At 40.5% G+C, this 15,798-nt stretch overlaps 1 protein-coding gene across 1 annotated transcript in view; it reads right to left on the bottom strand.

Annotated features, from left to right (window-relative positions):
* The window catches only part of LOC121371142 (arrestin red cell-like), a 149,626-nt gene that overhangs the window by 74,492 nt on the left and 59,336 nt on the right, over positions 1-15,798 (bottom strand). Inside the window, exon 3 of the mRNA XM_041496813.1 lies at positions 4,951-5,011. Within this exon, the coding sequence (XP_041352747.1) occupies positions 4,951-5,011 (61 nt within the window). The remainder of the gene's footprint in view (positions 1-4,950; positions 5,012-15,798) is intronic.

Below are 15,798 nucleotides of genomic sequence, written 5' to 3'. Positions count from 1 at the left end.
CTGTTACATATATTTCTATTCTTAAAAAAAAATTAAAGTTTGTTTTGTTTAAAGAAACCACTAACGCACACTGATTTATTAATCATTGGCTAATTGGCTGTCAAACATTTAATAATTTTGACATTATAAAGTCTTAGATAGGAAATCTGCTACATTTTTCCATTAGTAGCAAGTGGTGTTTTATACACACCATCCCACAGACAGGATAGCACATACCACAACCTTTGATATACCACTCGTGGTGCATTGGCTTCTATTTTTAATGACATTAGTAGAAAAAAATACTGGAAAATTCATAAAGGCTGATTGACAGCTAGGCTAACTCTGATGTCACAGTTTTAACTGGAATAATGTCAGTTTTAACTGGAATAATGTCACAGTTACAAATCACTGGCTGCTGTTTTGATTGATGTGACATAGATTTATGTACATGTATACTTTCAGTTTGTACCGTACATTAAGGAAAAAAGGAAATATTTTATTTGAAGACACACTCAACACATTTTATTTACGGTTATAAGGCATTGGACATATGGTTAAGGACCACACAGATATTGAGAGAGGAAACCCACTGTCGCCACTTCATGAGCTACTCTTTTGGATTAGCAGCAAGGGATCTTTTATATGCACCATCCCACAGACAGGATAGCACATACCACAGCCTTGGATATACCAGTCGTGGTGCACTGGCTGGAGCGCGGTATATTAAAGGCACAGACCCCAGTTTAGTTAATCTACAAACCTGTAACACACATTAATTTGGGTATGGTTATAATGGAGAGAAGCTAAAGTCTGTGATGTTTAAACAGGGAAATACTGTCCAAAAATAACTAGAGCTTGTCTCGATAACCATCATTTCTCGGACGAACATGCGTTTTTAGAATAATGAAAAATGTGTTTTGGGGTACTGCAAAAACCTGGATGACCAGTAACCACTTTGGGTGTACGAAAATTAATATTCTAAATAATAAAATGTAAGTACTTCTAATTTAAATGATAAAAAAACGGCCTTAATAGTGAAAAATTTGTCGTAGTGTTTATGAACTAAGGTCTGTCACTTTAATCTGTGCTCCTAAAAAATGAAAATATCACATACTAGTGTAAGATAATGATTTTACTACTGTACATATAATATATTACTAGAGCAGACACAGGGATATTTTAAGTAGGGGATCAAGTAAGAGCATAAGGGCACATGAACCAATTCCCTAAAAGGGCACATCAATGAATATTGTAAACACATTGTTCAAAAGATGAGGCACTTTAATTTATTTATTTATAAAAAACTAAAATTAGGGGTGGGGGTGGTGGACAGGTCTCCTTGGTTCCCTTCCTTCAATCTACCCTTGTACAGATATTTTTTTTTAAACAATGGAGCGGGATGTAGCCCAGTGGTAAAGCACTCGCTTGATACGCGGCCGGATTGATCTCCGTTAGCTGGCCGGACCACATTGGGCCATTTCTTGTTCCAGCCAGTGCTCCACGACTGATATATCAAAGGCCATGATATGTGCTATCCTGTCTGTGAGATGGTGCATATAAAAGATCCCTTGCCACTAATGGAAAGATATAGCTGGTTTCCTTTCTAAGCCAAATGGTCGACATCCAACAGCTGATGATTAATAAATCAATGTGCTCTAGTAGTGTTGTTAAATAAAACAAACTTTAACTTTAACTTTATTATCTCATATTGTTTTTCTCCAACCCAACCAGTGCCCCATGACTGGTATATTACATGCTGTGGTATGTGCTGTCCTGTCTGTGGGAAAGTGCATATAAAAGATCACTTGCTGCTTTATTGGTAGGAGTAGCGTGTGTGGCGGCAGTTGGTCATCTCTTAATTCGATCAAGACACTATAACCAAAATAGCATGCCATGACTACTACTGTAAATCATTTTACCCAGTCTGCTAGTGAAGGGTCATGCCATTATGATCACCATGGTACGGGACCTGCTGTAAAAGTCAAGTCTTTTTACTGAAGCAATTTGTTAAGACAGTCTAGTAGACAGGAAGCCATTAGGAAGCCGGGCCCGCTGGCATCTTGACCTAATGAAACTTTTAGCACCATCTGCCTGCAAGACAAGTGGCAATCACTGACAAGAACCAAGCCTAGACACCTACCAATGATCCAGCCTTGATGGTGTAGTGGTTATGCCATCAGCAATCACTATCAAGAACCAAGCCAAGACACCTACAAATGATCCAGCCTTGATGGTGTAGTGGTTATGCCATCAGCAATCACTATCACCTACCAATGATCCAGCCTTAATGGTGTAGTGGTTATGCCATCAGCAATCACTATCAAGAACCAAGCCAAGACACCTACAAATGATCCAGCCTTAATGGTGTAGTGGTTATGCCATCAGCAATCACTAACAAGAACCAAGCCAACAAGTAGACCAATGATCCAGCCTTGATGGTGTAGTGGTTATGCCATCAGCAATCACTATCACCTACCAATGATCCAGCCTTGATGGTGTAGTGGTTATGCCATCAGCAATCACTAACAAGAACCAAGCCAAGATACCTACCAATGATCCAGCCTTAATGGTGTAGTGGTTATGCCATCAGCAATCACTATCAAGAATCAAGCCAAGACACCTACCAATGATCCAGACTTGATGGTGTAGTGGTTATGCCATCAGCAATCACTATCAAGAACCAAGCCTAGACACCTACCAATGATCCAGCCTTGATGTTGTAGTCGTTATGCCATCAGCAATCACTATCAAGAACCAAGCCAAGACACCTACCAACGATCCAGCCTTGATGGTGTAGTGGTTATGCCATCAGCAATCACTAACAAGAACCAAGCCAAGATACCTACCAATGATCCAGCCTTGATGGTGCAGTGGTTATGCCATCAGCAATCACTATCAAGAACCAAGCCAAGACACCTACCAATGATCCAGCCTTGATTGTGCAGTGGTTATGCCATCAGCAATCACTTTCAAGAACCAAGCCAAGACACCTACCAATGATCCAGCCTTGATGGTGTAGTCGTTATGCCATCAGCAATCACTAACAATAACCAAGCCAAGATACCTACCAATGATCCAGCCTTGATGGTGCAGTGGTTATGCCATCAGCAATCACTAACAAGAACCAAGCCAAGATACCTACCAATGATCCAGCCTTGATGGTGCAGTGGTTATGCCATCAGCAATCACTATCAAGAACCAAGCCAAGACACCTACCAATGATCCAGCCTTGATGGTGTAGTGGTTATGCCATCAGTTATGCCATCAGCAATCACTATCAAGAACCAAGCCAAGATACCTACCAATGATCCAGCCTTGATGGTGTAGTCGTTATGCCATCAGCAATCACTAACAAGAACCAAGCCAAGATACCTACCAATGATCCAGCCTTGATGGTGCAGTGGTTATGCCATCAGCAATCACTATCAAGAACCAAGCCAAGACACCTACCAATGATCCAGCCTTGATGGTGCAGTGGTTATGCCATCAGCAATCACTTTCAAGAACCAAGCCAAGACACCTACCAATGATCCAGCCTTGATGGTGTAGTCGTTATGCCATCAGCAATCACTAACAATAACCAAGCCAAGATACCTACCAATGATCCAGCCTTGATGGTGCAGTGGTTATGCCATCAGCAATCACTAACAAGAACCAAGCCAAGATACCTACCAATGATCCAGCCTTGATGGTGCAGTGGTTATGCCATCAGCAATCACTATCAAGAACCAAGCCAAGACACCTACCAATGATCCAGCCTTGATGGTGTAGTGGTTATGCTATCAGCAACCACTATCAAGAACCAAGCCAAGATACCTACCAATGATCCAGCCTTGATGGTGTAGTCGTTATGCCATCAGCAATCACTATCAAGAACCAAGCCAAGACACCTACCAATGATCCAGCCTTGATGGTGTAGTGGTTATGCCATCAGCAATCACTATCAAGAACCAAGCCAAGACACCTACCAATGATCCAGCCTTGATGGTGTAGTGGTTATGCCATCAGCAATCACTAACAAGAACCAAGCCAAGATACCTACCAATGATCCAGCCCTGATGGTGCAGTGGTTATGCCATCAGCAATCACTATCAAGAACCAAACCCAGACACCTACCAATGATCCAGCCTTGATGGTGTAGTCGTTATGCCATCAGCAATCACTATCAAGAACCAAGCCAAGACACCTACCAATGATTCAGCCTTGATGGTGTAGTGGTTATGCCATTAGCAATCACTAACAAGAACCAAGCCAAGATACCTACCAATGATCCAGCCTTGATGGTGTAGTGGTTATGCCATCAGTAATCACTAACAAGAACCAAGCCAACAAGTAGACCAATGATCCAGTCTTGATGGTGTAGTGGTTATGCCATCAGAAATCACTAACAAGAACCAAGCCAAGACACTTACCAATGATCCAGCCTTGATGGTGTAGTCGTTATGCCATCAGCAATCACTATCAAGAACCAAGCCAAGACACCTACCAATGATCCAGACTTGATGGTGTAGCGGTTATGCCATCGAATTTGAGGCTGGTAGGTACTGGTTCGTATCCCATCTGAGGCAATAGGGGATTTTCAAGCCAGTACCGGGTCCAACCATGAGTGAATGCACCATGAAGTTCAATGGATAGGTGCAAGACCACATATACTGAGGTTTATCCACTTTACGGATGCAATTATGGGCGTGTCTTCCAAGTGAATGATTACCCAGCATACACTTTCAGGTTCTGTGTACCCTGGGCTTGGGTGGTACTGAGATAGCTCAACTGACAGCAATCGTGGAGCACGGCCCTGTCAAGAAGTCCCATACCGAAATGGAAATACTGTGGATTCACCATTCATCTCATCATCATCCACGTTTGTGATGTCAATTTTATTTTTTAAATGTCTTTGTCTCAGGGTTAAATGTTTGTGGTTTTTAAAAAAAGAAACAAAAAACAGAAAGAAGAAAAACAAACGCCTACCGATTGGGTCTATGTGTGACAGGTGGTCAATGAAGTCACGCTTCCCAAGGTATGTGGTTATCTAAAAATAAAACACAAGATAGTCAGTGGCTTAAACAATAGAAAAGATAGTCAGTGGCTTAAACAATATACAAGAATAGTCACTGACCTAAACAATTAACAGACAAGATAGTCATTGACTTAAACAATTAACACATAAGATAGTCATTGACTTAAACAATTAACTGACAAGAATTGTCACCGACTTAACAACAAACCAGATAATGACTTGTGGATGAACTGTTATTGACAAGGTAATTAATTAATTAAGGCTCAATTGCAAGTTGCATAATGACCAAAAATATTAACTAAATTATAAAACAAACAAGTCACTGACTTGTGGATTAGATAAATTAAAAAACAAACAAGTCAATGACTTGTAAACTAAACAATGGAAAAGATAATCAATGATTTGTGGATTAGCTAAATACCGGTAACACAAAAGTGAGACAATATACAAACATTAAACAGTATAGTTGCTAATGAATTTCCAATTGACTAGAAATATCGCTAAAAAAGATTGTGTAAACAAAATGTTCTTTGAACAATATAATAAACATGTATACCATGTACATGTACATACATGTACATGCACCTATTGTTGTGTTCACCGGGATACAGACTCTTAAATCACTTTTTTTTTTTTTCTTTAATAACTATTTACAATGTAATATCTTTTCAGGGTTCCTGCCAGAGGGTAAAACGGGTAAAATAACATCACCCAAAAATATGATTTGTGTATGGCGTCATACCCAAAATTTGTTGCAGATTTTATTATTTTTAAATTGACCTTTTGACTTTAAATGATTTTCTTTACACTAACCCATTTTCTTTCGGGGGAGGAAGAGGCTAACCCAGACACACCATCGACTGTGTTTGCATTCGGCACCCACATTTTAAAAACTCAAATCCATAGCACCATACCCAAAAATTTCTTTCTGTTACAAAATCCTGCTTTTTTCTTTACGTACATGAAAAAACAAACACTAAATCCCAACATACATGTATTTGCATCACTTCTATCACCACATTCACAGAGCCCAAATGATACATTTTCAATTATAATCAATCATAGGAACATCACTACATAAGACGTAGCAGCCTTTATTCTGATGGCGCCGGATACGCGATCGATCTAGGATCAATTCCCGTCGGCGGACCCATCGGGCTATTTCTCGTTCTAGCCAGTGCTCCACAACTGGTGTAACAAAGGCTGTGGTATGTACTATCCTGTCTGTGGGATGGTGAAAATTAAAGATCCCCTACTGCTAATTGAAAAGAGTAGCCCATGAAGTGGCGATAACAGGTTTCCTCTCTCAATATCTGTGTAGTCCTTAACCATATAAAATGTGATAAGTGCATCGTTAAATAAAACATTTCCTTCCTTATCCTAATGGCTTCTTCCATTGTAAGATGTTTTCGATTAACATAGGCTTTTTTATGGAAAAAGTATATTTTCTTGTTTACAAATGTAGCAGAATTACCAAATGTTTGACATCCAATAGCCGATGACTAATGAATCAATGTGTTCCAGTGGTGTCGTTAAACAAATACACACTCACTGTCTCTAATACAAAAGGCTCTACTAGTTGATAATATCTTACACTGGCTGTTAAAGTAGGACTTTAAGCCATCAGTTTAAAGGGGCGGGACATAGCCCAGTGGTAAAGAGTTCTCTTGATGTGCGGTTGGTTTGGGATCGATCCTCATCAGTGGGCCCATTGCGCTATTTCTCACTCCAGCCAGTGCACCACGACTGGTACATCAACGGCCGTGGTATGTGCTATCCTGCCTATGGGATGGTGCATATAAAAGATCCCTTGCTGCTAATCAAAAAGAGTAGCTCACGAAGTGGCAACAGCGGGTTTCCTCTATCAATATCTGTGTGATCCGACGCCATATAACCATAAATAAAATGTGTTGAGAGCGTCGTTAAATAAAACAGTTCCTTCCATCAGTTTAAAGACTGTTACACATACTGAGGTTCCAGCGATTGATTACAATTGAAAATTTATCAGCTGGGCTCTATATACTGATGTGGTGGTAGATTATGATTGTCACAGAAAATGATATTAAAAATGTAATTGTTCGTCCATGCAGGTTAGGTTATGGAAGTGATGTTGGGGTTGTTGTTTGTTAATGACTATAGTAATTTTTAAGTACTTTCTTCATTTGTAATGTCGGTTCTTAAGGCTTGAAATTGACAGATGTGCAGGCAACAATGGCTGCCATATAATGCACAATGCTTTCTGGTGATCAATTTCACCAGCAGCTTTTACTATATCCATCTTATTTATGACAGTATTTCAGATATATCCATACATTCTAATTATCAGGAGTGATATACAGATGATTCATCACAAGTATTTTTAATATGGAAATTATCAACCAAGTCTATGTTAATTGGTATTTGTTGAGGCTCTGCCAAGACAAAATACCAATGAACTAGACGAGCTTGATATTTTACATATTAAAAAACAAGAGTAGCAAATTCTATTTATCCTATAACACTTCTAAAGTAATATTTTAATTAAATTTTGAGTAAATCACAGTACTAAAGTCGCCGCCATCGGTAATATGACGTCATCACGATTAGCACAAATTAGTTTGACGTCACGCATTGTAAATAAATCTTTGTATGTTAAAAATGTTATGATATTACACACGTCTACTTACTTTTAGACGCTATTTCCCTGTTTAAATATCACAGACGATAGCTTCTAGCAGCTATAACCTTAGGCCAAAAAAAAGAAGAAGTTTGTTTCAGGTAACATGGCCAAAAAAAGTAGGGTAGGTAGGTAGAATTGTTTGTTTTTGTTGTTGTTTTTTTTAGTTCAAAGAAAGGTTACCCTACCTTAAATGTGTTTGCCAGAGAAAAACTCAATCTCAAGATGAAAGACATGAAGGCAAGCTGTCTGAAAAATCTTAGTTTACTCTTTGCAACCAGAGAGAAATAAAAACAATCTCACTGTCAATGTCAGTTTTAAGTTTCACATGCCATTTTCAAAAGACAGAAAAACTAAAAAAGTTCAAACTATTCCTTTCACCAATAAAAGTCAGTAGATGACTGCACAGAAACTTCACAGCTTTGTCCAGTTTTGTCATAGGATGACTGCACAAATTTGTCCAAGTTGGTCAATAGATGTTTGCACAAAAAGTTCACAGATTTATCCAACTTGTATTGGAAATAACAAAACAATACTAATTTTGTGTGCAATTTACAAATCAATCGGCTTAGAAATGAATAACTTGTAGTAAATTTCATAGTAATAAAAAAGGCGTTTCTAACCCGAGTACTCTTGACTGTAAGAGAGCTAGACGGACATTTGGACATAAATAATGAGAGCGTGTTTATGTTCAAATGTCCGTCTAGCTCTCTTACAGTCAGAGTACTCGGGCTAAGGCGTTCCCTGTGGGACGGACTTATAGTTTTAATGTTTATTAGCCTACTGAACGGACCCATGCTAAAATCACTCAAATTAATTTATTCCCAATTAACTGAAACACTGAAATAAATGTGAACTGTTTAATGTTAGTGGTTATTCTTGAATATTCCGTTAATTTAATTATTACCCATGCTCAGCAGTTGATAGGCCTATCTACATCACTGGCGTAGGAAGCGGCATCGATGGTTTATATATTAATTTTATACATGTGTGTACCCACCCACCCCACTTTTTGATATCTTCCTACAGGCTACACCCGTGTATATTAACAAATTCTGGGTACTAGGCCTAAGCAGTAGCCAACAACGAAAATTGTACAAAGTCTTCTTCAAATGACCTTCACCTTTGCATGTGGAAAAAATGCGATGACTTGTAGTCTGTGCATGTGGTATCGAGAAATCCTTTATTGTTTTGTTGAGATCGCACATTGTTGTTTTTGGAAAATAAACCTACATTGTATGAGATGACTGGAGTTACGATAATACAATATATTTTCCTCTATAGGCCTACAGTATTTAGCAGTTTGTAATAAAAGCTGTTTAATCGCCACACACGTTACCGTACTGTCATGCGATCTCGTGTGTCACCAATTACCGTGGTACCTAATAAGAGCACGTGTTATTAACAGTGTTCTACACTCGGTTTTATAACTTACTCTTCTTTGGCTAGTGGACAAACAAAATTTACTAGCCAAGCTTAAAATGTTACTCGCCACAGTGCGACGCTACTCATTTTGTATCATTTATGAATGTGTTGTAAGTATCTGGATTGTTTTCGCCAAATTACTAAAATCAACGATGAGTTCCGAATTGTACCGACAATTAATACAGAATTCACAGTGATCAATCGGACAACTTCGTAAATAGTGAAATATTCCGACTGCACAATGATGTCAACAAATTTCATTTGTTTTCGCTGCTAGGACTCTGAATGCACATGGCAAATAATTTAATACTTAGACGTTTTTGGAGTCAGTCGCCAGATGGCGACGATAATAAATTCAATCGGTCGCCACGCCAACATTTTGGTCGCATTGGCAACCATTTTGGTCGCAACGTAGAACACTGGTTAATGATTCCAATTTCAGTGGGGGTGTATAAAAACCATCGCTGCTGCCCCCACCCCCCTCCCCCCCCCCCACACACACCCCTCAACCTCCATTTAACACACACACTGATGTGTAAGAGTTATCCTACTTGAGTACTTCTGTCGTCTGCTTTGTCGATCCGCGACCACAACTTCTCTGTGTGCTTCCCCCAACCCCAGCAGAAAAAAAAAGCTCAGGGTCGGTGGCAAAATTTAAGGTCGGTCGGGTGACCGGAAACAAACCATTTTTTTTTTTTGGCCTTATCCAAATGTGTATTGCAGGTTTGTAGATTAACTAAACGTAGTGTCCATTTTTCACTCACTGAAACTAGGGTCTGCACCTTACGGTCGGAAGTCAGACATATTAATAAAGATCACAAAGACAATGAGAGAGGAAACCCGCTGTCGCTACTACATGGGCTACTCTTTCCGATTAGCAGCAAGTGGTCTTTTATATGCAGCATCCAACAAACAGGATAGTACATACCACTGCCTTTGTTATATCACTTGTGAAGCTCTGGTTGAAACGAGAAATAGTTCAATGGGCCCACTGGCGGAGATCGATCCAAGACCAACCATGCATCAGGAGAGTGATTTACCACTGGGCTACGTCCTGGAGCCCATCGGGCATCGATCCTAAACTGAAAGTGCATCAGGAGAGTGCTTTACCACTGGGCTACGTCCTGGAGCCCATCGGGCATCGATCCTAAACCGACCGTGCATCAGGAGAGTGATTTACCACTGGGCTACGTCCTGGAGCCCATCGGGCATCGATCCTAAACCGAAAGTGCACAGGAGAGTGCTTTACCACTGGGCTACGTCCTGGAGCCCATCGGGCATCGATCCTAAATCAACCGTCCATCAGGAGAGTGATTTACCACTGGGCTACGTCCTGGAGCCCATCGGGCATCGATCCTAAATCAACCGTCCATCAGGAGAGTGATTTACCACTGGGCTACGTCCTGGAGCCCATCGGGCATCGATCCTAAACCAACTGTGCATCAGGAGAGTGCTTTACCACTGGGCTACGTCCTGGAGCCCATCGGGCATCGATCCTAAACCGAAAGTGCATCAGGAGAGTGCTTTACCACTGGGCTACGTCCTGGAGCCCATCGGGCATCGATCCTAAACCAACCGTGCATCAGGAGAGTGCTTTACCACTGGGCTACGTCCTGGAGCCCATCGGGCATCGATCCTAAACCGAAAGTGCATCAGGAGAGTGCTTTACCACTGGGCTACGTCCTGGAGCCCATCGGGCATCGATCCTAAACCAACCGTGCATCAGGAGAGTGCTTTACCACTGGGCTACGTCCTGGAGCCCATCGGGCATCGATCCTAAACCGACCGTGCATCAGGAGAGTGATTTACCACTGGGCTACACACCCCCCCACCCCCACCATTAGCTGGAATGAGAAATAGCTTTCAATGGGCCCACCGGCGAGGATCGATCCTAAATCGACCGTGCATCAGGCAGATGTTTTCCCAGTGACTGAGCTACGTGCCCCCAACCCCACCACTGGCTTGAATGAGAAATATTTCAATGGGCCCATTGGCGGGGATTGATCCTAAACCGACCATGCATCAGACGAGTGCTTTACCATTGGTCTATGCACACACATCTCCCTGGACTGCCTTGAATGAGAAATATCTCAATGGGTCCACCGGCAGGGATCGATCCTCGACCGATCAGGTATCAGGAGAGTGCTTTACCACTGGGTTACGTCCTGCCCCAGTGTAATAAGGAAGGAAGGAAATGTTTTTATTGAACGACGCACTCAACACATTTTATTTACTGTTATATGGCGTTGGACATACCGCTGTCACCACTTCATGGGCTGCTCTTTTTTCGATTAGCAGCAAAGGATCTTTTATATGCACCATCCCAAAGGATAGCACATACCACAGCCTTCAGTCTATGCCAGGAAAGGTGAGTGATGACTCCCGCTCCCCTCCACACTCGCCTGGAAGGTTTTAGGAGAGTGGCAAACTGATCGCCTCTCACTAAAATATTTAATACATTTTATTTGACTCATCAATAGATTGCTCGCCTAGGACAATTTCAGGAGAGTCATCTTCAGCTCGCCTTTATTTTACTCATGGCGAAGACTGGCCTTTGATGTACCAGTCGTGGTGCACTGGCTGGAGCGAGAAATAGCCCAATGGGCCCACCAATGGAGGTTGATCCCAGACCGGCCACATATCAAGTTAAAACACTACCAATGGGCTATGTCTCGCCTGCCAGTGTAATAAGGAGTCATAGAATTGCTTCTCAATTTGTAACAATTGTTTTCAACTTAAAATATGAGAAGTATAGATTGCTTTGCATCTTGCAAAATTAATCTGAGCTTTGGCAATAAAACAGAGATAACATTTTAGCTGATTCACATTTCAGCTTCATATTTTGTGCAATTCTGTCACAAACTATCGCAATAAAACCGATATTTCTACCAGTGGGTGTTGATTTAAAGTCATTAAAACAAAAATGTGATCTACAATGCTGGAAAATAAATACCTGAGCTGGGATTTTTACTATCAAGACAACATTTGACAAACACAAAACTTATTATCGGGATTATATTTGGCTATGCAACAAACACATATTTCTGTCCTGCCTAACGGGGGATATGATAAATTTGTGATGGATTCATATTACAAGTCCTTGGTGTCGATATCTGTCCATTAATTTTATCTGAGGAAATGTTTTCATTTGTGAAATAACCGACACCATTCGTCGATAGATTTTCGATTCTGTGACACTTAATTTCTCCTTTCAATGCTTTTCCTGCCTGTGAATGTAATGGAAATGAAAGGCAGGAATTTTATGACCAGTTAGAGAGTCGGATGTACATGCGTAACTAAGCAATAGAGTACTTCCCTGAAGTGTGATGGCTCGTACGCTTTAATCACATCATGCTTGCACTGCAGGATCGAATCACCTCAGTGGATCCATTCAACTGATTTGGGTTTTTTTCTCTCGTTCCAAACAGTGCACCAGAACTGGTCAACAGCTAATATGTGCTTTCCTGTCTGTGGGAAAGTGCACATAAAAGATCCCTTGCTACTAATGGAAAAATGTAGCACGTTTCCTCTGATGACTATGTGTCAAAATTACAATATGTTTGACATATAATAGCCGATGATTAATTAATCAATGTGCTCTATAGTGGTATTGTTAAACTTATTTTAATGCCATTATCCAATTAAGGTTAAAGCACACTGTCCTGGGCACACACACAAGTGCGATGGTTTCACTGGAACAATGGTAACAGTCCCTGTACTAGCCACCAATGCCGATAGATAGATCCTGCCCCCACCCCCCACCCCCCACTCCCATCAGCTTCATTCATTCATTTAACTTATTTTAATGCTTATATCCAATTAAGGTTAAAGCACACTGTCCTGGGCACACACACAAATCCGATGGTTTGACTGGAACCATGGAAACAGTCCCTGTACTAGCCACCGATGCCGATAGCTAGATGATGCTCCCATCAGCTTTATTCATTCATTCATTCAACTTATTTCCATGCTTATATCCAATTAAGGTTAAAGCACACTGTCCTGGGCACACACACACAAGTGTGATGGTTTGACTGTAACCATGGAGACAGTCCCTGTACTAGCTGACCAGTAAATAAAACAGCTGGAGCTTTGACATCACAAGGAGGAAGTTAAACGAAGAATGATGGCGGGCGGTGATTCACAGTGCGCAAACAGTGTGTGTGTGTGTGTGTGTGTGTGTGTGTGTGTGTGTAATAATTCATTAGATCAAACCGGTTACTCATACCCCATTACTTTCAGTCTGAGGACATTTCCTCGTTTGCTGGACATCAAAGACGCCCGTTAGGCTTTTATTCCGAATGATGCATTCTTCATTTCCAAGACTCTAGTAGGGGGTGGGGCATAGCCCAGTGGTACAGTGCTCGCTTGATGCACGGTCGTCTAGGATCAATCCCCATCGGTGGACCCATTTGGCTATTTCTCGTTCCAGCCAGTGCTCCACAACTGGTGTAACAAAGGCTGTGGTATGTACTACCCTGTCTGTGGGATGGTGCATATAAAAGATTCCTTGCTGCTAATCGAAAAGAGTAGCCCATGAAGTGGCAACAAGGGGTTCCTCTCTCAATATCTGTGTGATCCTTAACCATATGTCTGACGTCATATAACCGTAAATATAATGTGTTGAGTGTTAGAACTAAGAACAATCAAATGTCTTACAAGGCACTGGATAGGTAGTTTTGTTTAATGGCACCACTAGAGCCCACTGATTATTTATTTATCAGTGGTTATTGGATATGAAACATTTGATAATTCTGGCATGCAGTGCTACATGTTTTCATTAGCAGCAAGGGATCTTTTTATTTGTACTTTCCCAGAGGCCACTGGATAGACAAATGACCAAATGGATCCATGCTTATAAAACTTAAAGTCTAGACTTTAATGAAGTCCAGACTTTAAAGTAATGCTATTTGGATGGCGTTGCCATGACGTTAAAGTCTGGACTTTATTGCAGTTTAGACTTTAAGGTTTATAAGCACGTGGCCTGGTGTGGAAAGGTAGAAACTTAAAGTTAAAGTTTGTTTTGTTTAACAACACCACTAGAGCACACTGATTAATTAATCATCGGCTATTGGATGTCAAACTTTTAGTAATTCTGACACATAGTCGTCAGAGAAAATCCACTAAAAAAAGATTCTAATACAGCAAGGTATCTTTTATATGCACTTTCCCACAGACAGGAAAGCACATGCCATAGTCTTTGACCAGTTGTGGTTCACCGAAAAAAAACCTATCAGTTGAAAGAATCCATTGAGGTGGTTCAATCCTGCCATGCAAGCACCTCAAGCGAGCACTCTACCGATCGAGCTAAACCCACCCCATGGAAAGGTAGCTTATCACTATTGTTTTTTATATAGCTGAGCTTACAATTACAAACATTAGCCTCCCCTAATGGACAGAACTCTCTGGCGAAGTCAGAGGTTGTGTCCACGACAGGCATGCTTGAACAGTTCTCTGATGGAAGCATGCCAAAAATTACCCACACCCACACACAGCCCTCTCCCCACTGCCAGGGACAGAACTCTCTGGCAAAGTCAGATGTTGTGCCTACGACAGGCTTGCTTGAACAGTTCTCTGATGGAAGCATGCCGAAAATTACCCATACCCACAGCATTAGCTTAGATGTAGAAATAAATCTGAAAACAATGTTCAGGGTCTGGTTTTAGACAGGTTTTGCTGTTACCAGCTTCTTCATTTGCTGGCATCTTTCATGACGCCCATGCAGTCTCGATACACGAAATGTCGAAATGACCATGTGTTAAAACACCAAATAGCCATAGGTTAAAATGTGATTAGGTATCGGCAGACAAATATATTCCTCTTCTTGCCTGTCACTCGTGCACCGAAGCCTCATGGACTAACCAACAGCTTGTCAATAAACAATGTGCTGAGATGTTATCAGACATTGCTCGATAAATTACGCAGTCTGTGATATTTAATATCTGGCATGCCATTAATCTCAAAGCAGGTGGGCAGCAAACAGTTTGGCAAATGTATCTGCAATATGACATAAAATCTTGCGGATGAAATTAATTCTACAAGACAGTCGTGGAGTAGAGTATTGTGTTACCGTTTCACAACTGGAGAATTATACATTAAAGGGACATTCCTGAGTTTGCTGCATTGTAAGATGTTTCCAACTAATAAAATATTTCTACGATTAAACTTTCATATTAAATATATTTTCTTGTTTAGAATATCAGAGTCTGTACATTCAATGTTTCTGGTCGTCTTAATATTTGAAAGAAGCCCAAACTGGATTTTGTCTTCAAATAATTTCGTACGTACGAAAAAATTAAAATAAATTAGGAAATAAAATGAAATTTAATCTAGTACAAATATTACAATGATCAGAAACACGTTTAATATACAGCCACTAATATTTTATGCAGAAAAATATACTTGATATGTAATTACAATCGTTAAAAGTCTCTGTTCGTCGATAACATCTTAAACATTGCAGCAAAATCAAATGTGTTACAGGTTTGTAGATTATCTAAACTTAGTGTTAATTTTCACAGGTTGAAACCAGGGTCTGTCTCTTTAAAGTTTACAGATGATGCAATAACTGGGTCTATATCCATTGAAGGGATCCATTCTAAAGCTAATTGCTCCTCCAATACTCTACCATGATGCCAAAAATGTGGTCTTAAAAGTTACAGATGACACACATTTTCAAAGAAAGTTAATGATGTGATACCTGGGTTTAGATTCATCA

This window comes from Gigantopelta aegis, chromosome 1 (assembly GCF_016097555.1).
Source record: "Gigantopelta aegis isolate Gae_Host chromosome 1, Gae_host_genome, whole genome shotgun sequence".
NCBI lineage: Eukaryota > Metazoa > Mollusca > Gastropoda > Neomphalida > Peltospiridae > Gigantopelta > Gigantopelta aegis.
This window is presented reverse-complemented; position numbering and strand designations above follow the sequence as displayed.